The sequence below is a fragment of the Podarcis pityusensis genome (assembly GCF_964106645.2).
Source record: "Podarcis pityusensis genome assembly, chromosome: 11".
Classification (NCBI taxonomy): domain Eukaryota; kingdom Metazoa; phylum Chordata; class Lepidosauria; order Squamata; family Lacertidae; genus Podarcis; species Podarcis pityusensis.
This window is the reverse complement of record NC_138036.1, coordinates 37934869-37962115: the sequence shown is the minus strand read 5'-3', so window position 1 is coordinate 37962115 and position 27247 is coordinate 37934869. Positions and strand designations below refer to the sequence as shown.

General features: G+C 45.9%; 1 protein-coding gene across 4 annotated transcripts in view; it reads right to left on the bottom strand.

The window, feature by feature from the left end:
- Positions 1 to 4131: 4131 nt before the first annotated feature.
- Positions 4132 to 27247, bottom strand: part of RGMB (repulsive guidance molecule BMP co-receptor b) — a 39087-nt gene continuing 15971 nt past the window's right edge. For all 4 annotated transcript variants that reach the window (XM_080972863.1, XM_080972865.1, XM_080972866.1 and 1 more), the window contains 2 exons: positions 23560 to 24071; positions 4132 to 8280 (listed from right to left, as the gene is read on the bottom strand). In XM_080972863.1, the coding sequence (XP_080828989.1) occupies positions 7615 to 8280; positions 23560 to 24071 (1178 nt within the window). In that variant the 3' untranslated portion in view covers positions 4132 to 7614. The remainder of the gene's footprint in view (positions 8281 to 23559; positions 24072 to 27247) is intronic.

Below are 27247 nucleotides of genomic sequence, written 5' to 3'. Positions count from 1 at the left end.
TGCTAATAATGCATAAGAGGGGTTTAAGGGGAGAAGAAGCATGTGTGGGGTGGGTGGAGAAGGATGCTGCTAATAATGAAGAAGAGGGGTATAAGGGGAGAAGGCTCCTCCCGCTTTGCTCCTTTGAAGCAAGCAGGCTCTGCTTTTCTCCCTCCCCGCTCATCGCCGGCTTAGCGAGCTGAAAAACTTTGCTGCTATTTAGCGAGCTGAGTGGGGAGGAGAGAGGGACAGAGAGCCTGCTTGCTTTAAAGGAACCAACCGGACAGGAGCCGCTTACACTCGTGTAAGTGGCTCCTCTCCTCTCCCGCTTTGCTCCTTTAAAGCAAGCAGGCTCTCTGTCCCTCTCTCCTCCCCACTCAGCGGCTGTTCTCCCGCTTTGCTGTTTCAAAGCAAGCCACGGAGGAGGGAAGGAAGGGGAACCATGGCTCCTCTGCTCACGACTGCAGCAGATCCCACCCCCCACCCCCGCCATCCGTAGGCATTCCCTCCATAACACGCACAGACATTTCCCCTTACTTTCTAGGAGGAAAAAAGTGAGTGTTATGGTGCAAAAAATACGGTATTTGAGTTTTGTTCTGCACGGCTTGTGTTAACATCCTTGCTGAATTATGAATATACTGAATAGTCTCTGGCCCTTTCAAGTTCATGCTTGTGAAATGGGAGTAAGAGTGACGCTGGAAGCTCATGTAGTTTGAGAAATGCTGTATGAAGGGTTTAGCAGGGGTGCCGTGCCAATTACATAGCAAATATAAGATGACACATCATCCTTAGTAGTCCCTGTGTTTTAATGCACATGGAGTATGTATGCAGCAAACGATTCAGAATGTTCTGTCAAGCTACTGAAGAGGGTTTGGCTTCTACTACTGTAGATACATTTTAATTTAACTGTCACCTCAGCCACTGCTGCTGAGATGGATGGAATTTCTTGAGTGCTTAAAACCTGAAAATATTTCTCATTAGCTGAGACGTAATTGGCAAATTTTGCTTTATTCAAACTCAAAATTCCTACCTTTTGGATTCACAGGTTCTTGCAAGCCGCTGTTTTTTACTGACCTGCAGTTTGATGAGCTATGATTGTGTTGGCAACAGGTGAACTTTGGTAAATTCAGCACAGATTCAGCAACATGAGTGACGGGGGGGACGGACCAGGATATCGAAATGATTTATCCAAGTGAAACCAAGAACAAAGAGAATCTGCGAAGAAAAGCATAAAACCAACTGAGGTGTGTAATTTTGAAGTCAATTTTATCTATACAACTTGTCCACCTTGAATGGAGAGGACAGGTTGTTCGGGGAGTTCACTGAAGCCGAGCAGCTACACAAGGAATTGGCTGCAGGAGGATTTGTCAGATGGTACCAAGAATTCTCCATCCTGGGAGAATGGATGAAACTAGTCCAGGCTAACTTGCTTGTAGTGTCACAAGCAGAACAGCAGGTGGCAGTAGTGATAGGGCAGCTAAGCTGTGGCTTGCCATCTTTGAAATGCTGTCTGCCAGCTCTTTGCATTTTTTAAATCACCTGGGGAAGAGCATTTTATTTGCCTAAACCTTTAAAGACCTTCCCCCCTTTTCTACTTGCTTTCATAATTTTGTTGATTTTAAATTCTTACGTTGCTCTAGGAATCCGAGCTGAAAAGCTGGTTGTTACGATTTGGCAACAATGCAAACTTTGGATGGTAGCGCTATGTGATTATTGCAAAGTGAAATTGGAGATTCCCCAGGAGATCTTGCGATCTGTAAGAATGTGAAGGGATCCAGTGTTCTTGCTGAGCGGAATGCTGTTGAACAGAGTTAAAAACAAGAGGAGTCGCAGATGTGTTAAAGCATGCATTACATCGAACTATAAATGGACTTTAGGGAAATGATCTGAATTGCTACAAATGTTTTAGAAGCAAAGGTGATAAAAGTGAGTAACGGCATTGTTCTCTTGTTTCCAGTTGCAAGAGACAATGCTGTGGAACCCAAATCCTATGTCTGTCTGAGATGCAGTAATACTGGTTGCCACTGGGCTTTTGAACCCAGGCAATCCTCATATATAAGGCAGTGGGGATTGGGCCCCTGTATAAGGGCTCCCCACATTATCAGGATTTTCTGGTGCTTCACGATGACTGAAGAATTAGTGACTGAAGCTAGTCCCTGCAGAGGCCATGAGTAGGCCTGTGCGTTTGTAAGACTGATGTGAGGCAGCCCTTGGTTTAATCCAAGACTTCGTTCAACCGAACGTGTCAAAAATCGTGTTTCAGTGGTACCTCGGGTTAAGTACTTAATTTGTTCCGGAGGTCCGTTCTTAACCTGAAACTGTTCTTAACCTGAAGCACCACTTTAGCTAATGGGGCCTCCTGCTGCTGCACGATTTCTGTTCTCATCCTGAAGCAAAGTTCTTAACCCAAGGTACTATTTCTGGGTTAGCGGAGTCTGTAACCTGAAGTGTGTGTAACCCGAGATACCACTGTACATTACGTTGAGCATACATTCATGTTTACTGTTGTCCAGGGATACAGCTTAAGAGCCTGCTTGGATGAGGCCGATGGCCCAACTAGTTCAGCATCTTAATTCTCAAGAGTGGCCAACCAGATGCCTGTGGGAATTCAGCAAGCAATCTGCTTGTCATCTAATGGGGGGCAGGGAGCTAAATCTTACTCGGGTCAAGCAGTCCAGAGAGAGCATGGGGAAAGCCCGACTCACAGGTTTTCTTGTCCCGATCCCAATGAGTTGTGGCAAAAAGAACCATGTTCTCTCTGCAATTCTCTGAACATGTAGAGGCCTTCCGTAGACCTAGCTGAAGCAGTCTAAAGGTAAAGCTCATCTTGTCCTTGGCGCAAACAAATGAGTTATTGTCAATGAACAATCACATAAAGCGGTTGTGTAGTGCCACTGCCCTTTCATTTCAACCATTCTTTGCAGTATAGTATGTGCAAGATAACAGCCTTGTTGCAAGCATCTTTATAATAACGACAAAAAAAAGTTTTGCTGAGAAAGGAGGTCTCTAAAAGTGGAACAAAAAAACACATCAAAGTGATTCCATGTCTTTTTTTTTTTTTTTAGAATGACTTTGAACCATGAAAAATAAAACACAATTATGGTATTTTTTTAAAAAAGCAATTTACGTACTGCTGAGGATGACTTGTAATTCTTACTGGCGCCTGCAGTATCTTTTTTTACTTTAGTGTGCTGACCTTTATAGCGAAACATTGTGATCCTATAAATTTGTAGTGCAAGGGTATGTAGCTCAGTGATGGGGCCCTTTGCATGGGAAGGATCTGTTCAATTCTCCACTTCTCCAGGTAGGGCTGAGGAAAGATCCCTGTATGAGACCCTGAACAGTCACTGCCAGGCAATGTCAACAAAACTGAGCCAGAACGACTAATGGCCTGACTCTATATAATGAGAGACTCCTACATGTTCAGCAGTGAATCACATTGGAAAGCTGGCTGCTACTGGGAAAGGGGACCAGGGTGGTGCTGTGGTCTAAACCACTGAGCCTCTTGGAAGGTTGGTGGTTCAAATCCCCATGACGGGGTGAGCTCCCATTGCTCTGTCCCAGCTCCTGCCAACCTAGCAGTTCGAAAGCACACCAGTGCAAGTAGATAAATAGGTACCGCTGTGGCAGGAAGGTAAACAGTGTTTCCGTGCACTCTGGTTTCCATTGTGGTGGTCCGATGCGCCAGAAGCGGTTTAGTCATGCTGGCCACATGACCCAGAAAGCTGTCTGCGGACAAACAGCAACTCCCTTAGCCTCAAAGTGAGATGAGCGCAGCAACCCCATAGTCGCCTTTGATGGGTCCTTTACCTTTTACCTTACTAGGAAAGGCCATAATGCAGCAGCAGAGAACATGCTTTGCACGCTAGAACAAAAAACAGGTCCAAATCCCTGGGATCACGAGACCCATTGAGGTCCTGGACCAATGTAGACAGTGCGGAACAAAACTGCCCTATGCCTTGGCTCAGGATAAGGCTGTGCTCCATCTTCTTAACACGCAGGAGGGCAGAAGTTGCCTTGGCACAATGGAGCTGGCGCTAGAAAAAACCCTTGTAGCCCAGCCACATCACACAGGGCTTATGAGCATTACCCGTCGTCTCGTGTGTCATATACTGGCGTCCACCAGGGGTCAGTAAAACCACATTACAAACATTCCACAACATGGTATGTAGCTTTATTCTATCATAATAATTTAAAAGTATTTGTACACTGCATGGTCACTTTGTTTTTCTTTGTTTTTACACAAATGTATACTTATTCGTATATCCATGAACCACATCTAAAGGGGGCTTTGCAAAGACTGGGCACACTGTGGGTTCTTTCTTTCTTTCTTTCTTTCTTTCTTTCTCCCCCTTTCTTTCAAGCATAAAAATAAGTTTGAAGCCTTCAGGGAGAGAGAGAGACAGCCAGCCGTTTGGAGTGTCTGTGAAAACTAGTGTTCCTTCTAAGCGCAAGCTGTCCCCAGACACCACTCGCTCGCTTCAAACTATCCATATGTTTGGCATTAACCAAAGCTCTCTTGACTGTGATGGACTTCGAGAGCCAACATGTGCAAATAACATTTTCTCAAGAAATCCCACAGCAGGAACAAGAAAGAAAGAAAAGAAAAACCCCACACACTCCAGGTTCTAACATTTCTGAAATATTACTTATCTCTGGACTTTATGATTTAGATATTAGTGTACATAGATACTCGCGGGGCTTGGGAACACAGGAAATTAGCTAGCACACAGCTGCTCTTTACGATGGGCTCACACAGCAGTTACACCTCTAAGCTTGTCTATCGGGCTTCTTCCACAAATACCTTTCCACTTGGCACACAAAAAAATGGGAAAATCCAACTATTCTAAGACCATCAACGCTTCTCTCCAGACAAGATTCAGGGGGAGGGGGAGGAGGAGGTTTTGCTGCCCTGACCAACAAAAAAAAAAAAAAGGACAGCTTTACACAAAATTGCCATTTTAAAACCATTCTGGCAGTGGGGAAAAGAGGACTAAGCGGCAAATTCAGCGCTATACTTCCGAGTGCCAGCCCAATTCATTTGCACAGTGGCCAGCATTTTCACCTCACTTAGGAACTTTTCCGAAAGCATTTCCAACTTTTTCCACAATTATATAAAAAAGGACGTAAATATTCTTCTCCCAAAACTGATCAGGATTCCCACGAAGGGAACCAAATATTATGAAGCTTTTGTTTGGCTTTATTCCAGTACTTCTTACTTCCTGAACTGGTCCTGCAATGCAGGCCAATTTTATTATGGCCAAGTTTTAGATTTGAGGCAAATCTAAAAAGGAGCATCTTTTCCAAGGGCGTCAGTAGGTGCACAGCTCATTCTGCTGAACAAATGGCATTTAGCCTCATCCCAACAAGGCAATCCTCACCTGTATCCCCTAGCCTAACCCAAGGCTAGTCAACATGGCTCCCTCCCAGTGTTGTTGACTACAACTCTCATGCCTTTGTCATTGCCATCTGCGTTTCAGACAGAGGAAATCTGGCCCAGGACCACAAAAGCCAAAGAAACAGGTGGATGGAGCCACAGGTCTGTGTCAGGTTGCACCTCTGGGTACTCCAGTTAAAATGGCCAGGGCAAAATTCTTCATGTTCATCTAGGACCAGGTTATTTTGCCAAAAATTATCCAGAAGCAAAAATTGTCAGGAGTTCAGAAGTTTGTTTCTTTTGAAAAAAAATATTTTGAGAAGTTTCAGCTAAGCCCTAGCTCCGTACCTTCCTTTACTTAGCAATTTCAGCTACCCCCTGCTCACTAAATCTGGAATGAGGTTGGCACTTCGATGCTATGCGAGTTTTGCTACCCGCCTAGATGCCAACCTAGAGCTCAAAGATTCTCCCAAGTGTCCCAGTGGGCTTTCCTAGGTAAAAAGGGAGAGGGGGGAAGTACTCTTAGCTTCCTCGCCCCCAGGATGATCAAGAGAGCATAGGGGGGAGGAAAAACGTTGGCAGAGAGCCTTTTGAAAAAGAGCTGGGTGTAGGTCCAACTGCAGCTGCAATATGCCACAGGGTCCTCTAGCAAAACACAGGAGTGGGAATTGAGCCTCTAAACATGAAATGTGTATATGATTGCCTGCGCCGTATGAAAGGAACGATCTTGGGGCACCTCAAAAATTTAACATGACGTACACTTTCACAGCTGCACCCCGAGACACAAAAGCTGCGGTTCTCCAGTTGTTGTTGCAATGTCATCCGCTTCTGCCAGCATGGCCGACGTCAGGAATGGTGGGAGGTAGAATCCAGACATGTTTAAGTTGGACTGCGGCTTTGTGGGTTACCGCTTGCATCACCAATCTGGTAAAATCAGTCAGATCTTTAAAGGTGCCTCAATGTTCTCTTTCGGTGTCTGAATTTTGTAACAGAAGAAGCTACTGCACTTTAGCAAGTTGCAAACACAAAAACAAAAAACTAGATCTGGGAATGGTGACCAGGCAATCTTTGAGCAAATGTTCCAGTTGCCTTAGGCTGCTCAGGCTCCAAACGTAAAATACAGGCCGGCACAGCAAGCTTTTTGGACCAAACTGGGGGGGTTCCCTTATTTTCTCCTTTTTTAGACAAACACCAAAGTCAGAATTCTAAAAGGTTTATCTCCAAGGCTTTGGGATTATTATTTTTTGTAGTTGTTGCAAAAAACTTATTTAGGTAGGCTGAAGGTGCCTACATTTTTGGGAGGGTGGGGGGCAAAGAGGAGAGAGAGAAATCAGACATGATTAACCCAGTGAGGCCTACCACTATCATAGGGAACACACTTAATACAAACCACTTGAAGATATCCATATAATCGATATATATTAAGAGACCAAGCCCCAAAAACCTCGGCGAGTTTTGGGTTTCACACGTGTACGTTTGGGAAGGAGACAGAGACACCGTTTTCTACGTTCGTGCCCTTCATGACCCGAGGCGAGAAATGCATTTTGCACTTGGCGAGTCAATACCAGAGCACAAAATACCACCTCCCCATCACACACAAGAAAGCAGTCCTCAGGAGAAGGGGGCGGGAAACATCTGCATCAGGAATGATGCAGCAAGGGGCGGTTCCAATTGTGAGGATCAATATCAAATGACCTTTTTGTTCTTATGGAACACAGGCTGGCTACTGGCCCAGGGTCCAAAAGGAAGAATTAGCTCATCCCAGGCCTGCACCTATCTTCCCCCCTCCAGCCAACTTCTTGTGTTTGCCTCAAAAGGCGAAGCAGAGAGAGGAGGGGGAAAGGACCGCAGAAGCTCGTGAGTTCAGCTAGGTAATACTTAGAGGGAGCACTGGGTATGATGTATGTACACGTGGCTAAATGCTTTACATATTACCTAGATACACATAAATATTCAATATATAAAAAATAAAGTGCTTTCTATCGGGTCCTGATGAAAGGACATTATAAAACATTTCACCAACTGCAAAGCAAAAAATTATTACAATCAAAAAAAGAATATTACATCCACGTACATGAGGAAAGAAAAACTAACACAATATGTACAATCCGCTGGGCGTCCCAGGAGGAGGGGGTGGGAAAGGCGGAAGCATCCCTTCATATACATGGTATATACATATATAATCTTTAAGTCAATATATTATGACAATATATATTTTTAAACCTTTGTTCTCGGGGATGGGGGAACCCAACACAACCCTACAAAAACACAACAAGCATCAAGCACACGAGTCCAAGACTAAGACACAAAAGCTGCTGCCCTTGGCCAGCCGCCCCGTTGTCGGGGAAGATGTGCCACCGCTCCTTCCTGGGGTGCAGAGCCTCGACGTCTTGCAAGGCACTGTGGGCAGCTGCCGTGAAGTTGGCATCGCCGGTGGTCAACAAATCGAACACACAAGAGTAAAAATAGATGTCTTTCAGAAGCATCTTCTCGTGGCATTTGGCCGTGGCGCTCTCCAAGGTGTACACGGACCGGGTCTGGCTGGAAGCGCCCGGAGGGAGGAGCTGCCCCATCACGGGCAAAGGGAGGTGCCCGCTGTCGTCGATGCGCTCGCTGGAGGGGCAGCCGTTCACACAGAGCTGGAGGTCTTGGCTCTCTTCATAAGCCATGGCGAGCTCTTCCGGCATGCGTATGGCAAGCGTCAGGTAGCGGCCCAGCTGGCGCACAAAGACCGTGGTCCCAATGTACCGGGCGTGCATCTCCACATACTTGCCGCTCACTCGCTCTACGATGTGCAAGCTCTTGGTGTCGCCGTCGCCACCGCTGGTCGTGCCGTCGACAAAGGCGGCAGGCAAATCGTCGGTCACGGCCTGGTACACTTTCTGATCTGTGCAGTCTTGGTAAGATTTGAAGATGATGGTGATCTGCAGAAGGAAAGGGAAGCCAAGAAGAGCAGAATTAGAGCAGGGAACGACACGACACACCTCTTGGCTACGTGCAGCTGTTTAAATTCCACTTAAAAAGACTCCATTCGCTGCCGGGCACCAAATTCAACACCCACTAGGATGCTACCATTAGCACCGTCCAATTATCAGCATGCAACATTCAATGAAACAGAAACCAACCTTGCCCCAAAGTAGTCTTGGAGCATCACAAAATGGTGTATCTGAATTGTATGTCACGGTGCAAACAACATCTTCTACCAGTTTTTCTCAAACTTGGGTCTCCAGCTGTTTTTGGACTACAACTCCCATCATCCCTAGCTAGCAGGAGCAGTGGCCAGGGATAGATGGGAGTTGTAGTCCCACAACAGCAGAAGACCCAAGTTTGAAAAACACTTTCAGATGATCCTTTCCCCCAACCTGATGCCTTCCAGATTTTTTGGATTGCAGACACCAGGCTGAGGAAGGCTGTCCTAAATTCTAGAAATCATAAGCAGGTTAACATGCAACCTTTCTAAAGGTTCGTTCCCAGCGCTTGGGCTTACTACTCCAAGACGGAGCAGTTCATGAGGGAAAGAAGAATTAGCAACTCTCTGTATTGTTAAGTTCTAGCTGAATTGCCACTTAACAGAGCGAGGGTATGCTCAAACTCCAGAACTATTGAACGATACTTTTACAGAGTGATAAAAAGAGGGTTTTATGCCACAGAAAAGATGGCATGAAATAAATGTGCATTAGTATGCTTGTAGTGAAGAGAAACTCCTCAGGCTTCACTACAGGCCAAGGAGTCTGCTGTAGGAAAAACAACACCCCTTCAGAGTGGCCAAATGAGTTTGGGGACATTGAGGGATGAAGAAGCAAGTTTTTTTCTGAGGGCAACCTCCTGTCCCATGCTAAGCAACCAAGAAAGATTCACTGCAATGATTGTGAGACAGGCTCCCCCACTCCCCTGAGTCCCATAAATGGATCCATGAAGAACTTTCTGACTGTAAAAGCTGTTCAATGGTAGAATGGTCTCCCTCGGGAGGTTGTGGACAATTTGCATCCTTGGAGGTTTTTAAGCAGCGGTTGGAGGGGCTTCTGTTTTAGCTGAGATTCCTGCAAAGACCCTCGGGAGCCGAGACCACAGAACACCAGTCTTGAAAGACCTACATTGGCTCCCAGTACATGTCCGAGCACAATTCAAAGTGTGGTGTTGACCTTTAAAGCCCTAAACAGCTTCAGTCCTGTATACCTGAAGGAGCGTCTCCACCCCCCATCGTTCTGCCCGGACACTGAGGTCCAGCACTGAGGGCCTTCTGGCGGTTCCCTCACTGCGAGAAGTGAAGTTACAGGGAACCAGGCAGAGGGCCTTCTTGGTAGTGGCGCCTGCCCTGTGGAACACCCTCCCATCAGATGTCAGAGATAAACAACTACCTGACATTCAAAAGGCATCTGAAGGCAGCCCTGTTCAGGGAAGTTTTCAATGTGTGACATTTTAATGTATTTTTAATCTTTGTTGGAAGCTGTCCAGAGTGGCTGGGGAAAATTATTATTATTATTCCAACTCTACAATTCTACGATGCCCTCCTGTGAGTATGAACCCATCCCTGGGGAAGTGGATTGGGAAGCTCTTAGTTCCTTGTGAAGTACTGGTTTGAACATTAAAGCTTGGGGAAGCCTCCTCCAGGTATTCCTATACAGACAAGCTGCCTGAACCCTGAGTTTTCAGAGAGCTATGCAGCAGTAACTTTAGCAGATGGTGGGGGACTTAGAAATAATGTTGAAGGCAAGTAACGTGTTGCACTGAAATACGCTGCCTGGAGAGAGAGAGAGACGTGCAGCCCATAGGAACCCCAGGAAAAGCACTCTGAGAAACTTGCAGACTTTGCAATGCCTGAGGGTCCCAGACCAGGCCTGCAGGCCCAATTTCGGCACACTGAAAGCGACAGAATTGGGGTGTCGCCAAAATCCAGGAAGCCAAAGTCGGGGAGGGAGAAGAAGTAAACCCTCCAAACTCAGAAACAGAAAGTTACAAAATGCCCTTCCACTTTTCAGCCTATGCTCATTCACAGGGGCAAAGGGATTTTCAGATCCTTCCATTGAAGCCTTTCTTATTTCTGAGCCCTTTCTTCAGAGGAGTCTGGACTCAGCCTGGGGACTGGCTGTTCTCTGTTATTGCCCTCCCCTCAGCTGTCCAAGATGGCTGCAGAAGACAGGACACTCCTCCTGGGGAAGGCCACAGATCTACACAAGTATTCCAGGGCAAGATTACAAAGAAATCGAGGAAAGAGGTACGCAGGAGGGCTCCCCCACCATGACATTAAAACAAAAGCCTTATTCCACAAAAGACCAAATTTTCCCATTTTGCTTTCGCCACCCCATTTGTGCTACAAGGAAAGTAGGTCCTCGGCACAAGATAAATGCAAGGTTGCCTATTAGTCTGCACAGCTTATCCAGACCTTTGCAGAAGACAGGACATTGAAAGAAGTGAAATGTGAAATTGCAAGCAGTGTTTTAAACACCCCTTTGCCCTGACATCCGCCCTGCCCCCCCAACCCCCTCCCTCCTCTCCACCCCAAAACACACACCCTCATTATTTCAGCACCACATGTTCCCACCGGTGCTGGGTGACTGGAATTTTCCAACGGTTTCCTTCGGTTTAATCACTTCGACGGCTATCTGCAGACCAGCTGCAGCCAAGCAATCTGTTAAATGCATAGCCGGGGGCCACAGCTGAGACCAGCGGGGATTTTTTCCCCCCCTTTGGGGGGTGGGGGGAAGAGAGCAGTTGGCTTTGAGTGTTGTCTGGATTGGAGCAAGAATTCAGCCCCTTTCTACTCCACTGAAGCAACTCACAATCCCTCTTTTGGCATTAATCATGTTAAAGCTCCGTTTGAGAACCCTGAGGGAGGATATACTGGAGATTGTCTCTCCGAGTAATTTGTTGTGTAGCCAACTCCTCTGCCGAGGAGTTCTCTCTGAAGAGAGAAAAAGAGCAATCTGAAAACAGCTGCTTTGCCCTAGAACAGGAAGCAGAATGATCTAGCAGCTCCAAACACAAAAAGCAACATGACTTCGGGCCCTTCTCTGCAGCCTTGCCAGTGCCGCTCAGCGAGGGAAAGTTAATTTTGGCAGGCCGGATGAAATAAGTGCAAGTCTGCTCACACTGAAGTGAGAGATTAGCAGGACAAATCACTTCTAATGAGAGACAGAACTCTCTCCCCCACTGCCATCTTCGCTTTGCATGTGCCATAAAATTGACACCAGCCACGATGAAGGGGAACATCTCTCCGAGAAATCACAGAAAGGGGCTTGTTTTCTTTTATCAATCAGCTAGTTCTATCCTTGGGAGGAACTTGATTTACAGTGGTACCTCAGGTTAAGAACTTAATTCGTTCTGGAGGTCTGTTCTTAACCTGAAACTGTTCTTAACCTGAACCACCATTTTAGTTAAGGGGCCTCCTGCTGCTGACGCGCTGCGGCCGCACGATTTCTGTTCTCATCCTGAAGCAAAGTTCTTAACCCGAGGTAATATTTCTGGGTTAGCGGAGTCTGTAACCTGAAGCATCTGTAACCTGAGGTACCACTGTATAAGAATTTTGGGGGTGTGGGGTAAAAACAGAACAAAAACCCAAACACCGTTGCTCCCAATATTTGCCTAATAGGGCTGGCATGGTGAAACTGTGTCCCTCCGAATGTTGCTAGAACACAATTCAGATCCTTCCTGACTATTGATGATGCAGGCTTGGCCAGCAAGATCGCGAGGGTGAGGATCATCCAGTCCAGTGTTTCCCCAACTTGGCTCTCCATTTGGACTACAATTCCCACCACTCCTGACCACTGGTCCTGCTAGCTAGGGATGGTGGGAGTTGTAGTCCAAAAACAGCTGGAGACTTAAGCTGAGGAAACACTGAGCTCGCCCAACATCCTGGCACCGCAGTCCCACTAAATGGGGGGATGCGTGTACCATGAAAAGGACAATAAAAGGTCACCTGCTCTCTTTTGGTTTCTGCATCTCCACCCCCATTGTTCAGCCCGGACACTGAGGTCCAGCTCCGAGGGCTTTCTCGCGGTTCCCTCACTGCGAGATGTGAGGTTATAGGGAACCAGGCAGAGGGCCTTCTCGGTGGTGGTGCCCACCGTGTGGAATGCCCTCCCATCAGATGTCAAGGAAATAAAACAACTATTTGACTTTTAGAAGACATCTGAAGGCAGCCCTGTTTAGGGAAGTTTTTAATATGTGAGGTTTTATTCTGTTTTTAATCTGTTGGGAGCTGCCCAGAGTGGTGGGAAACCCAGCCGGATGGGCAGGGTATAAATAATAAAAAATATTATTATTACTACTACTACTATTCATGAACTAAAGGGAAACTTTGGCCCTCCAGATGTGGCTGAACTACAACTCCCATCAACCATTGGGCCATGCTTGCTAGGACTGATGGGAGTTCCACAACTTCAAGGAGCAGCACATGTTCCCCACTCCTGGTATTCACCAACAAATGCAAGGGTGAGAATTAAGCCTAAACAAGACCCAGGGAAGTAGAGCTTTGTCCACAGACCACTTAGCCTTGAAAAGGTGCCAAGCAATTGTCTGCCTTCCTGCTGCCCTGAGTGCAGCACTGATCTGCAGCTGGTCTCTACAGGCCACACAACTCCTATTAAAAGGCAGCAAAGTTTTCCAAAGTCTGTATTAAGTAGGGTAGTTTTTTATAAAAAGAAATGGATGCATTATGCAAGGCAATGTAAACATCTCTCTCTCAATTTAGAAACCATAATGCAATATAATCTGAAACGTATTAGTATTCTTGGCTTTGGGATAAGGACCTTTTAAAAAATATATTAAACCACACATTTCGAGTTGCTGCTTTCCAGCAAGGCCAGGATCAAGCAGATAAATAATCATCTTTCGTGGATTTAACTTTTAAATCAGGCGCAGAGCTCCATTATTAACAGGTCTACAGAATATCCTCAAACTGCCCTAAGGTATTAGGGAAGTCGCAGATTGTGACTCAACTGGCTAACCATTTCTCAGCTCAAGGACAGCATTCCCTTCTAAGCAATCTTGCAGGAGCTACATGCCAGTGGGCGATGGGGCCAGAGGCAAAAGTGTGGTTAAACTATGGAAATTGCTGTAGTGGTCCCCAACCTGGACGGTTTTTTGAAGAGGAGCAGACAAATTCAGAGAGGAGAAAGCTAGCCAAGGTTACTAGCCGTGATGGATATGCTGTGCCTCCATGGATTGGAGAATACCATTTCTGAAAACCACAGCAGAGAAGAGTGTTCTTGTTTCCTACAAGGCTTCCACAGTTAGCAGTCACTGCAAGAACAGGATGCTGGACCAGTGGGCCTTTGGCCTGATCCAGCAGATTCTTATGTTCTTATCATTTTTACCTTTGTACAGTACAGTGGTACCTCGGGTTAAGTACTTAATTCTTTCCGGAGGTCTGTACTTAACCTGAAACTGTTCTTAACCTGAAGCACCACTTTAGCTAATGGGGCCTCCTGCTGCTGCCGCACTGCCAGAGCACAATTTCTGTTCTCTTCCTGAAGCAAAGTTCTTAACAAGAGGTACTATTTCTGGGTTAGCGGAGTCTTTAACCTGAAGCGTATGTAACCTGAAGCGTACGTAACCCGAGGTACCACTGTAGAGGGACGCGGGTGGTGCTGTGGGTTAAACCACTGTGCCGCTTGGGCTTGCCGATCAAAAGTCGGCGGTTCGAATCCCCGCAACGGGGTGAGCTCCTGTTGCTCGGTCCCTGCTCCTGCCAACCTAGCAGTTCGAAAGCACGTCAAAGTGCAAGTAGATAAATAGGTACTGCTGTGGTGGGAAGGTAAGCGGTTTTCCATGCGCTGCTCTGGTTTCACCAGAAGCGGCTTAATCATGCTAGCCACATGACCCGGGAAAAACTGTCTGAGGAAGCAGACAAACGGCGGCTCCCCCGGTCTGTAAAGCGAGATGAGCACCGCAACCCCAGAGTCGTTCGCAACTGGATTTAATTGTCAGGGGTCCTTTTACTTTTACGGTAGACTAACTTATACACACTCCTAACCTCTATTCAGGAAAAGAAAAGGCATTATAAGAGTTCAAAATGGCATTCTAGCCAAGCAACAACTTCTCAAGGAGGGTGCAAAGTAGGACAGGTAAGGAATATGACATATGGAGAATTCACGGGTTAGTTAGAGGGATGCATTTGGCCCCCGGATCTGAGGTTTTCCAGCCCTGCTTCAGGGCAGTGTCCAATGTCAATCATACTCAGAATACCACCCGCTGAAAACCATAGACTTAAGGCCATTCATTTCAACGGGTCTACTCGAAGTAACATTGGACACTGTCTAGTAACCAACTGCAACATCCACTCCTATCACAATTTCTATTTCTATGCGATGCTTCAGACTAGACTATAAAAACAGCCTTCTTCAACACTATACAGTGGTACCTCAGGTTACATACGCTTCAGGTTACAGACTCCGCTAACCCAGAAATAGTGCTTCAGGTTAAGAACTTTGCTTCAGGATGAGAACAGAAATTGTGCTCCGGCAGCGCGGCAGCAGCAAGAGGCCCCATTAGCTAAAGTGGTGCTTCAGGTTAAGAACAGTTTCAGGTTAAGTACGGACCTCCAGAACAAATTAAGTACTTAACCCGAGGTACCACTGTACTCTCAACACAATGTTGTTGGGTCAACACACTCCAGACTCCCCAGCCGGCATCACAAATTGTCAGAGATGACAGGAGTTGTAGTCATATACTGTAGTTACCTCTATTAGTTTTTAAGGGTTTTGCTGATTTTATCTGTGCTTTACAGACAGTGATTTTATGTATATTTGTTTTTTCAACAGCTTTGCGTATTTTAGCTTGGCTGCAATCTTTTTACTTAGAAAGCTTTGTGATCAAGCAGCTTATGAATCTTTCTAAATAAATAAATAGCCCAACAACATTTCAGGAGAAAAAGGCTGGTTGTAGACCCTCCAAATGTCCGTATTTTCCAGGGACAGTCCAGGATTTACAGAAGCCATCCCAGTTCTGACTTGATCCTGGAATGTCCCGCTTTTCCTTAGGGCGTCCCTAATTTCATCGGAGAAATGTTGGAGGGTATTGTGTTATGCGACCCCCGAGCCAAGGAGATAAGTGACTATACAACCTTTAGAAGACATCTGAAGGCAGCCCTGTATAGGGAAGTTTTCTAAATGTTTAATGCTTTATTATGTTTTCATATACAGTCAAACCTCAGTTGTCGAAAATAATCCGTTCCGCAGCCCATTCGGCTTCCGAAATGTTCGACAACCAAGGCGCAGCTTCAGATTGGTTGCAGGAACTTCCTGCACTCAAGCGGAAGCCGCGTTGGACGTTCGACTTCCAAAAAACATTTGGAAACCGGAGCATTTACTTCCGGGTTTTCAGTGTTTGGGAGCCGAAACCGGAGGCATTCAGGATCCAAGGTTTGACTGTACCGTATGTTGGAAGCCACCCAGAGTGGCTTGGGGCAACCCATTCAGATGGGTGGGGTATAAATATTAGTAGTAGTACTAGTAATAGCAGTAGTAGCAGCAGTATTGAACAGAACGTTCCTTTTTTCATCAGAGAAATGTTGGAGAGTATGGGGTCTTGGCAGAGGCAGCCAGCCACTACTGTAGCAGACCCGCCGGCGAACGTGCTGTTTCGGTCTTTGCTATGAAAGAGAATCAAGGTATGATTTACTGCTCTCCAGGTAGCATTCAAAGTCCTCCAATGGTCACTAACTGCTTTCCAAATTTAGCTAGCAGGCTCCCAATGCCGGTAGGCCCAGCCCTGGATGAGCTAAGAAAGCACATCCATCTTGGATGTAACTGCAATACACAGGAACTGCAAATGCATTTTTCCCCAGGATGCTATTCTTCGACACAGTGGGGGAGGTATCCCCTCAGGACAACCCCATCCAAGCTACAGGCTAAGCTGCTGTGTCAATTACTGCCCCTTAAATGTTTCTTCCCACACACCCCACACTGGCCCACCTTGAGGAGGCTCATGCAAATGTTTTTTTAGTCACTGAACCTCTAGACACCATCCGCATTGCTTACTTGTTTCTCTGACCTAATCCATAAACTGCAATAACTTACTCTGGCACATTTGGTCTCTTACCACACCATTTATTATTAATAGGTAATATTGTTGTGCATTTAAAACATCAATGCCTTTGTTAAACATTTCGCCTCTCTCCCCCCCACCCCACCCCGCCCCAACTTTCCTTCCGAACTACTTTGGCTCATTCATTTTTAATACTTCCATTCCACTCGATCCTCTCAGCTCACCAGTAAGGAGCACTTGCCATAAATCCCAGCTCTCCTAAGACAACCTACGCCACACAAACACCTGAGTTCTATACTTAATGCGCAAAGTTCAAAGCTCTACTCAGTGTCACCTCACTGGGTGGTGCTAAGCAACCTCACTCGCTCTCAGCCTGTCAAAGGTTACCTATGAAAGAGTGTTCGAAGCTCAGGTATACAGTGGTACCTCGGTTGTCAAACATAATGCGTTCTGGAAGACCATTCGACTTCTGAAATGTTCGTTAACCAAGGCGCAATGGGCGGTCAGCAAATTCCTTTGAGAAAAAGGAGAAATGCGCCTTGGAAGCCATTCAACTTCTGAGGCGCGTTCGAAAACGGAAGAATTTCCTTCCGGTTTTCGGTGTTTGAAAACCAAAACGTTCGGCTTACGAGAGGCTCAAAATCCGAGGTTCCACTGTATCAGCGAATCGCCAAATGGCACCGTAAACCTTTGTTGCAGTGGCCACAATGGAACGTCTAGGCACCTTTCCCACCAATGGGATTTATTTTTTATTGTTATTTTCTTTTCATTTCCATACTGCTTTATATTTTAAGGGGGGAGTGGATCTCAGAAGTGGTTTACAATGCATCGAAACATCCAATAAAACAATCTAGATTCAAACAAATTCAAACTTCAAGGAAAGTATTTTGAATGCTTCTCTCTAAGGGAGATTTGGCTTTCCCTATATACCTACTCAATTTATAGAGCTGCCCTGCAGGAGAAGTACTCTAGGAAGTCCATGTGGTGTAGTAGTTAGTGTGTCGGACTAGGACCTGGGAGATCAGGGTTCGAATCCCCACTCACGCATGACCAGAGAGAAAAGATCTATTGCACAAGGAAAATCTCTTGCGCTGGTGGAAGGAGTTAGTTGGATATGACCCATGTATGTTCCTATTGCATGGGTTCAAATTTAAAACTGGATACTGGGACACCAATTCAGCATCCCATAGCAGAGTTTCTAGGCCTCATGGGTTTCAAAAGTATGTTTTGATAATACAGAGGCAACTTCTAATGCCACAGGTGGGTTTGTGCATGATTCACAGGACCCAGAGATTGAAGCTCCAGTGCCCCATGGAGCACATTGTCCCTGCACATCAGTAGGTGAATCAGACTATAAATTACAGAAATTTTCCATAAATTTGCTTATGTTTACATAATCCATGCAAGCCAACAGTCTCAACGCCGGTGCTTTGTTTCCAAAAAATAAAACACAAAAGTTGTCCTGGTGAAAGTTTTTGTTTTCCTGTGCTCTTAGGAAACTGGCATTTTCATGGGCACAAGCTGCCCAGTCTGAGACCCGCCTCCAAGGTACATCAACATCTTTTAAGTCCCAGCTCCTATTTTCCACCGAGGAAGAACATCAGGCAACATGAAGGAACCGTGCCCATTAGAACAGGGAGTGCTGGCCTAGATGGGCTAATTGCCTACCTCAATATAAGGCAACCTCTCACAACTACAATCAAGGAGACATTAGCTCTGAAGTGGTTTATTTCCTTGACATCTGATGGGAGGGCGTTCCACAGGGAGGGCGCCACTACCGAGAAGGCCCTCTGCCTAAGTTTTTCCAGGCATCCTCTAAGCCATAGCAAAGAGCCAGCAGCACCTTGCCTATCGCTACGGAAATGTAAGTTTGTGCTTAAACTTGAAAAGAGAGAGGCAGCCGTCTCATGCACCTGATGAGGGGCAGAGTGAGGGCAGAGTGACCTGCTGCTCTGAGATGCAGCGTAGGATACTGTCCCATCAAAAGTAAACTAAGTAAAGTAAGGACTCCTAGACAGTTAAGTCCAGTCAAAGGCGACTATGGAGTTGTGGCGCCCATCTCGCTTCAGGCCAAGGGAGCTGGTGTTTGTCCAAAGACAGCTTTCCGAGTCATGTGGCCAGCACGACTAAGCCACTTCTGGTGCAACAGAACACTGTGACGGAAACCAGAGCGCACGGAAGCGCCATTTACCTTCCCGCTGCAGTGGTACCTATTTATCTACTTGCACTGGCGTGCTTTCGAACTGCTAGGTTGGCAGGAGCTGGGACAGAGCAACGGGAGCTCAGCCCGTCGCAGGGATTCGAACTGCCGACCTTCTGATCAGCAAGCCCAAGGGGCTCAGTGGTTTAGACCACAGTGCCACCCTGTTGTCCCTACTGTCCCATCAACAGTATCAAAGATCCACCACTAGCCTGTTCTGCTTTTGTATGAAGAACCAGATGGTGCAGGAGTTATATTGCCATCTGACCCAGAAAGCCTTATGCATTCAAAATGGTTCTGTGCACAAGGCCTAAATCCAGGTGCATTTTCTAACTACAGAGGTAGGTAAGCAATGCAAATTCCATTTCATGCTGATGAACACAAAGTTGTTTTCTCGCCGTACCCAGGAAGGCCTACTGTATATTTTACTGTACCAAATTCTCTTCCGGAAATGTGGCTGGCATACAAGTCAAAGGCAATCCCAAAACAGGTCTGTCTAGCTAGCATATCTATCTATCTTTTCAAAAGCACAGTCGTCATGCAGGCTGCTGAAATGGCACTCTGACTCAACAGGAGGCCCACATATGACTTTTTTTTGTTTGTTTGTTTTACTCCTTGCATTTTTCTGACAGATATTTTCAAAAAAGATGCCTGTGGCCCAATGCCATTTTTGAAGTACAGAACCTATGGATATTACTTACCAGAACAGATGGTTACCTGGATTTACCTGAAATAAGCAATCTCTTGAGAAGAGCGAAAAGTGAGGAAGGATGGAAAAGAACAAGATCCCATCAAGAATGCTGCTGAAATTCCTGCTGCTTAAACCCCAGTCTGCTCTGGGGGAGGTGGGGGATATTTATTCCAATCTAAATTCTGCCTGTTCTCTTTTTAATGAGTAATATATACTGCTTAGCAGAACTTGCAATATGCAGACTTTAATTCCGAAGCCTCGTCCTTCCAAACAAAAGGTGATAGTTCTTGTTCGCTAGATGTCCTGTTTGAGGAGATCACTTTTGACAGCAAAAAAATAATTTCACGGGTGGGGGGGCGTGTCTTGTTAAAAAGATGAGAAGTGACTGACTTGTTGTCATTAAGCTAGGTACGAGGCCACCCTGAAAATGGTGGACGCTTTATGCAACTTTGCATGGGTAAACATGAGAAAAGAACTATAAAAAATGGAAGACTTTTCCATAACGCATCTTTAAAAAGGGAATGTTTAAGCAACAGAACTCAAAGGGTTTCAAGTAAATGCATTAAGGCTTTCAGAGGTATGTCATGCACGGCTTCCATGACAGCACAAAGGTATTCTGATAAAAGCCTAATTGCCTGGCAGTGGAAGCAAAACCTCAAGGTCTGTGTAGCATCCAATAGAATCACCAGTGCCAAGAAACCTCTTTCAGACATCCTACAGTCGAAGTCTCTTTAATGAACACACCCACATCCCATTAGTTGCTTCTGCCTATTTGAACATCCCTGTGGATGCAGATGCACGCTTTGGATCAATCACCTCTTAACATTGACGATGGTATTTTCATTTTCCATTTTCATTTTTTGTGCTTGCCGGCTTCTGTTGTTAAAAGGCAGGGTGTTGAACGCAGCGCTTTCCCCAGGATTGCGAGCCTGGGCGATGCAGCTTCAAAACCACATTAAATAGTAACAAAAGACAGCACCACTCAGAAGAGCATCCACTTCGGTATCTGACAGCTCACTTATTCAAACCTCTCTATCCAAGAGAACTAAACGTCACACAGAAATTTATTTATTTTAATTTCACCTTTAGCTCAGCTTTCGTCAGCAAGAGATCCTGGGGTGGGTGACATAGTTTAAGATTAAAAAATTACCAAAAGCCAGTGGTTAGAGCAGGGTTTCCCAAACCTGGGTCTCCAGCTGTTGCTAGACTACAACTCCCATCACTCCTAGTTAGCAGGACAAATGGTCAGGGATGATGGGATCTGTAGTCCAAAACAGTGGGAGACCCAAGTTTGAGGAACCCTGGGTTAGAGTGCTGAACTAAGATTTGGGGAGACCAGATTTCAAATCCCTACTTGGCCATGAAGCCCAGTGGGTGATTTGGGGGTCAATCATTCTCTCACAGCCTAGCTTACCCACAGGGCTGTTGTGAGGATGAGAGAAGGAGGGAGGGAGGGAGGGAGGGAGGGAGGTGTACAACGCCTTAAGGTGCTTTGAGAAATGGTGGAATAGAAATTCAGGGTTGTGGGCTCAAGCCCCATGTTAGGGGGAAAATTCCTGCACTGCAGGGGGTTGGACTAAATGACCCCCATGGTCCCTTCCAACTCTACGATTCTATGAAAAACTACCACCACAAATATCGCAACTGCTCTTCTTCAATATCACTATTGCTGGCCTGACAAATTAAGCACCTGGTGGAAAAGGTAAGTTCGTAGCCAGCGTGCGATACTACGTAATATTGGTGTCAGCCATTTTACAAAGGGGAGGGCATTCCACAGCTGGGGTACCACCCAGGAGAAGGCCTCTCTTGAGTTGCTGAACTATGAGCATCGTTCAGAGATGGTGTCAAGAGCCTTCCCAGTAGAACTTTAATCCCAGACAGGACGGATAATAATAATAATAATAATTTTATTATTTATACCCCACCCATCTGGCTGAGTTTCCCCAGCCACTCTGGGCTGCTCCCAATCGAGTGTTAAAAACAATGCAGCAATACAGACAATACAGACAGAGTAAGAAGAAGGGGGCCTTTGGATAACTGGGTTCCAAGCAATTCAGGGCCTTAAAAGTCACCATTAAGATCTTGAACTGGGCTTGATAGCATGTTGAATACTTAGGTCATAAAATGACTCCATGGCTACACTACACACACACACACACACACACACACACACAGCACCTTGGAAGGTCATGAGGATTTTTTTGTTTTAAAAAAACATTAACACACTCCAGATCAAATTGTGTGTGCAGCTTGGAGCTGATATGCAGGCAGGAGTTTTTTTTTGGGGGGGGGAGGGGGACAGGGGCTGCGGTGGGATCCTCGACACCAAATTACAGGCATTAAGGGTCAATTATGCATAGAAAAGGACCAAACATATTGTTCTTCCCAAAATACTTATCTTACAAATTGCTAATTGTATGCTTCCACTGGCACTCTGAAAGCAGAATTACGTCACTTTTGTGTTGTTGTTTTTAATAACCACCCTGCACTTCAGATTGCTCTTTAGCCCAAAAGCCCAGAGGCACTAACAGCATTTCCTTAATGAAGTCATTCTCAGAAGCAACTTCTAAGACAAATCTCCATTTCTCCCTCCTTGGGTCTTAGCATTTAAACTCAGGTCTCTTAAGATTCATTGAACTTAATGGGACTACAACACTGGCTCAATATGGGCCAAAGCCATCTTTGAGTCAAGAGGGAAGTTCCCCACCCACTAGAATAATGTCAGACTAAATCTGCCAAGAGCAGTGACCCAGAGCCTCCACCTTTTGAATTCATACAAACAAGTCACGTCTTTCATACAGCTCTTCTCAGTCGGAAATATTCCTCATGGGGGGGGGGGGTTCTTTTCAGTGTTTTAATCCTACTACTCACAAAATTTAAGACAATAGATGCCAGAAGTGCCATTTAGCCCACTAGCATCAGCACTGTATAATTTAATTTGAATGTATTTATTTTAATAATGCTAATAATAAACATTTAAAAAGAAAACTTAGAATTCTCATAGTCAGGAATACTCTTTACATTTACAAGAGTGCGGTTTCAGGGTCTCTTTAACAGTTGGCATTAACACATCTCTGTTGTGTGATCCCAAGTATGTACTCTTGCTAAAGAACAGAATAATTTGTAGAATCACAGAACTGAACACTTGGACACCAAAGATCATCTAGTCCAACCCGCTGCAATGCAGGAATATGCAGCTGCTCCTTATGGACATCGAACCTGCGACCTTGGCCTTATCAGCACCATGCTCTACCGTGTCAAAATCCATCTCCTATTGCACTCAGTCGCCAGGCACAACACAGCCAATCGAAAACTAGCTAGTAGAGCTCAATCTCCTTTCCACCAAACCTTATTTACAGACTGTAAACCAACAAATGCGCTTCACCACAATGCAATTCCTTCCACGTTATTCCCAACCCCACCTTTCCTTCGGGATTTGGATAATTTTCATGCTGCTCATAAACCCTCCATTCTTCATCAACTCTCAGCCAATGTTCTCTGCCCACAGCACAAGAGACCTTCCATCGGTCTCTGCATAGCATAGCAGGTCAGCTGCTCCTTAAAACCAGCTGTCTCTTCTTGGCCACCTATCTGTGAGCATGCTCTGATTACATGTTCTCTAGTCTGAAAGAATTAAACATGCATTCACATGCAACAGCTCTGCTTTCTCGCCACCATCACCAAAAAGGGGGAGGGAGGAAAGTTTAAGATTTAAAATATTGTTACAAAAATCGTGTGCCGCCACCGCCACTCTCTGCAAGATCCCAGGGGGTTCCAGGCACTCACCCCGGGTCGGTGTTCCTTTGCAGAACTGAGACACGTCAGAGACTGCCGTAGCTTTAAGAAATCTCGATTTACCAATTCAGTCTGCATGGAGGAAGCCCAGATCTTACAGCATGGTCACTTCAAGAGAGGCTTGTCCCCCACAGCAGTGAAGCCAGCCTTCAGCCGGCCTGCCCAAGATGGATCCCAATCTTTCTTCTCCCTTCTTCTTCCCAGAACACCTTGCTATAAAAAAACCCAACACCCCTCTTTCCCTGTCACCTCAAAAACACACCCCATCACCTCAGCAACACCTGTCTCTCCAGGCCAAAGGATTCCTCTGGGGTGACCCATCAACAGCCTTTCATCATGTTAACAGATTTGCTCTTCCGCTAGGCCAGCCAGGCTGGTTTGCATAAGCCAGCCCAGGGATTCCCTGCGAGCACAGCTCTGCGGCTTGTCCTTTCTTCCATATCCCAATTCATTAAAATCCTGCCGTCTATAAATTTCAAATTCCACTGTAACTTTTTAAAGAGGAAAATAAGGCGTGTGCCTTGTACGCACCTTATTTGTGGCAGTGGCGCTGGATCTGGGGACCACGGGCACATTTGTCACCTGCACCGACAAGTAGTTGTTATCTATGAGGGGCCACGCCCCTTCCACTTTGCACGTCTGAAAGTGATCCTTAAAGGTCCGCAGGTGGGGGTCTCCAAACAGGCCACAGAAAAAGTACGTGGGCGGAGTCTGCTCTCCTCCCCCGCGAAGTTCGCCGGCTCCCTGGCGACCGCTGTAATTACACGGGTCGTGGGTGATTTCGGGGTTTGTCGAGGAGGTCGGGCCATCCTTGGAGCAGTTCCTCTGGCTCATGAGATCGCTGATCCCCAGCACAGCCGAATGGTAGACCAGGTTCCCGCGGCAGACTTTGGAGTTGCGGTAGGTGCAGGCGGAATAGGCACGCAGGGCTTTGCAGAATTCCAAATCAAAGCCATCAAGGGCAGAGTTCAGGTGAGAAGTCAGCGCCACAAAGTCCGTGGTGCACTTCTGGATTCGACACGGCGTCTGCAGCTGGCAATCGCCTGGGCAAAAGAAGAGCGGACATTACTGGGCGTGATTCGTTTTCATAAAACAAACAAGCAAACATACATACATCAGCAACATTATTTATGTAACACCCATCATCATCATCAACAACATTTATATACCACCCATCTGACTGCCCCAGCCACTCTGTGCAGTTGCCAACAAAATATTTAAAAACACAATAAAACATCAACCATTAAAAACTTTCCTTCAGATGTCTTCTAAAAGTCAAATAGTTCCACAGTGAGGGTGCCACTACAGAGAAGGCCCTCCGCCTGGTTCCCTGTAACTTCACTTCGCGCACTGAGGGAACTGCCAGAAGGCCCTTGGATTATATATATGATATGCTCAAATAGACGCATCAGAAGGACTTTCAGCAAAACTTCTTTTATTATTCCATGTGAGCATGCTCCAAAAGGGCTTTATCTTATCCATGCTCAGTCAGAAGAAAACACCAGCGACTTCAGTGAGACTAACTCCAGATGAGTGAGTTGCAGCTTCCATTGTCATCTGGCTCAGTCGGTAGAGCATGAGACTCTTAATCGCAGGGCAATGCGTTCAAGTCCCACATTGGGCAAAAAGATTCCTGCAGTGCAGGGGGTTGGACTGGATAATCCTTGGGGTTCCTTTCCAACTCTACGATTCTATTAATATTCAACCTGGCTGAAGGCTGGCCAAGATGCAATTCCCAGAGTTCCCTGTGAAAGAGGGATTGACTATTGAACCAGTCTGGAAATTGTTGCTCTGCAAGGAGAACAGGGGACTCCTAAGAACTCTCTGTACCTTTAACAAACTACAACTCGCAGAATTTGGTGGGGGCACGACTGAATAAAGTGGCGTCACAGTGTTTTAAACATCTGGTGTGAATGTGACCATGCACATAACCTGCACATATTCTACAAAGCAGAAAGAAAAGAGCCTGTTAAGTCACACTCTTTATTTGGGAGAGTCCAGATTTTAGTCTTACTTTCCTTCATGGCTGAAAGCTGAGTACTTGGGGTTTATTCTTTTTTAACAGAGATTTTGCCCCACCTTTCCCTATCGACCACAGTCCCATAATTATGTAAAACTACACTTAATATTTGTTAACTACGGAAACCACATGCTGCAGCTACGCCTGGCTAGCCTAAGGGGGAGACGGGCTATGGAATGCAAGTGGTAAATTTACAATTCAATTCACATTTAAATAAAATTTAAAAAAACCAGACTCTCCCAACTTCACACTATTTCATGACTGCCTGGGTTTTTTGAGGGGGGCAGGAGTCTGGCTCAGTGAGTGCCTGGAAAAGTGTTTTCTCTCTCTGTCATTCCCAGTTATTAAGGAAACTCATAGAATAATAGAATTGTAGAGCTGGGCTGGAAGGGACCCTGATGATTATCCAGTCCAACCCTCTTCAATGCAGGAATTTGCAGTTGTCCCACATAGGGATTGAACCTGCAACCTTGACATTATCAGTACCACGCTCTAATTCATGGGTAGGCAAACTAAGGCCCGGGGGCAGGATCCAGCCCAATCGCCTTCTCAATCCGGCCCGCAGACAGTCCAGGAATCAGCATGTTTTTACATGAGTAGAATGTGTCCTTTTATTTAAAATGCATCGTTGGGTTATTTGTGGGGCATAGGAATTCATTCATTTCCCCCCCAAAAAATATAGTCCGGCCCCCCAAAAGGTCTGAGGGACAGTGGAGCGGCCCCCTGCTGAAAAAGTTTGCTGACCCCTGCTCTAATTCAACTGAAAGCCCACAAGCCAGGACAGCCCTAGTAAAATCAACACAATAGGCCATCTACATTTGCACTCTGGGACCGCTATGCACATAATGCTTTCGACAGGCGCATGCAAAGCACATGGCCAAACCATAATGCGCAAGGGAGCTCCCGACCCGACAGAGGTCCCCTGTTGCGCATATGCTTCTTTAAAGCACGTTTGCCAAGAGCATGGAAGACGCCAACTAACAATATGTACCTCAGCCACAGAACAGCAGGGAAATCTTGCAGCTGAACAGCGCTAGTTTTCTAGCTGCCCTCCCAGAGGTGCGTAATGCTAGTCCCTCAAGGGTATCTTGCTCACTCCCTGATGATGCAGCCTAGCAAAACAGGCCTAGTGGGGCCTCAACCTGGCCTACCTCATAGGGTTGTTGCAAATATAAAATGGAAGGGTGGGGAGGGGAAAAGAAAAGAGAGCCGCATGCCATCTTGAGCGCTTTGCAGGAAAAGTGAGGTACAGTGGTACCTTGGTACTCAAACACCTTGGTACTCAAACAACTTGGAACCCAAACACTGCAAACCCAGAAGTGTTCTGGTTTGCAAACTTTTTTCAGAAGCCAAACGTGCTCCATTTTGAGTGCCACACTTCCGTTTTGAGTGTTACGCTTCCATTTTGAGTGCCACACTTCCGTTTTGGGCGTTACGCTGAGGTTTGTCTGGTTTTTTGCTATTTATTTTGCATTTTTGTGGCTTTATTGTTTTGTTTTTGTGACTGTATGGAACCCAGTTCAGCTACTGATTGATTGTGTGACTGCAGTACATTGTTTATTGCTTCCATTTTATGGATCAATGGTCTCGCGATATAGCAAAATTCATGTTAAATTGCTGTTTTAGGGGTTGTTTTTAAAAGTCTGGAATGGATTAATCCATTTTGCACTACTTTCTATGGGTTTTGGAACGCTTTGGTTTTGGAACGCACTTCTGGAACGGATTAAGTTTGGGAACCAAGGTACAACTGTATACATGAAATAGTAAAGTGAGCAGGGAAGGAACTCACTTTAGGATCCTGGGGCAACTCCCGCCCCCTTAAAAATACAGTGGTACCTCGGGTTAAGTACTTAATTCATTCCGGAGGTCCGTTCTTAACCTGAAACTGTTCTTAACCTGAAGCACCACTTTAGCTAATGGGGCCTCCCGCTGCCGCTGCGCCGCCGGAGCATGATTTCTGTTCTCATCCTGAAGCAAAGTTCTTAATCCGAGGTACTATTTCTGGGTTAGCGGAGTCTGTAACCTGAAGTGTATGTAACCTGAAGCGAATGTAACCCGAGGTACCACTGTACATAATGCCCGCATTTAACCCTAGTATCAGACACAATGCTTTTCTTGTAGAAAAAAGATACTGGTACTGCGTACCCAGTGCTTTTTTCCAGCTGGAACTCTCCGGAACTTAGTTCCAGCACCTCTCAG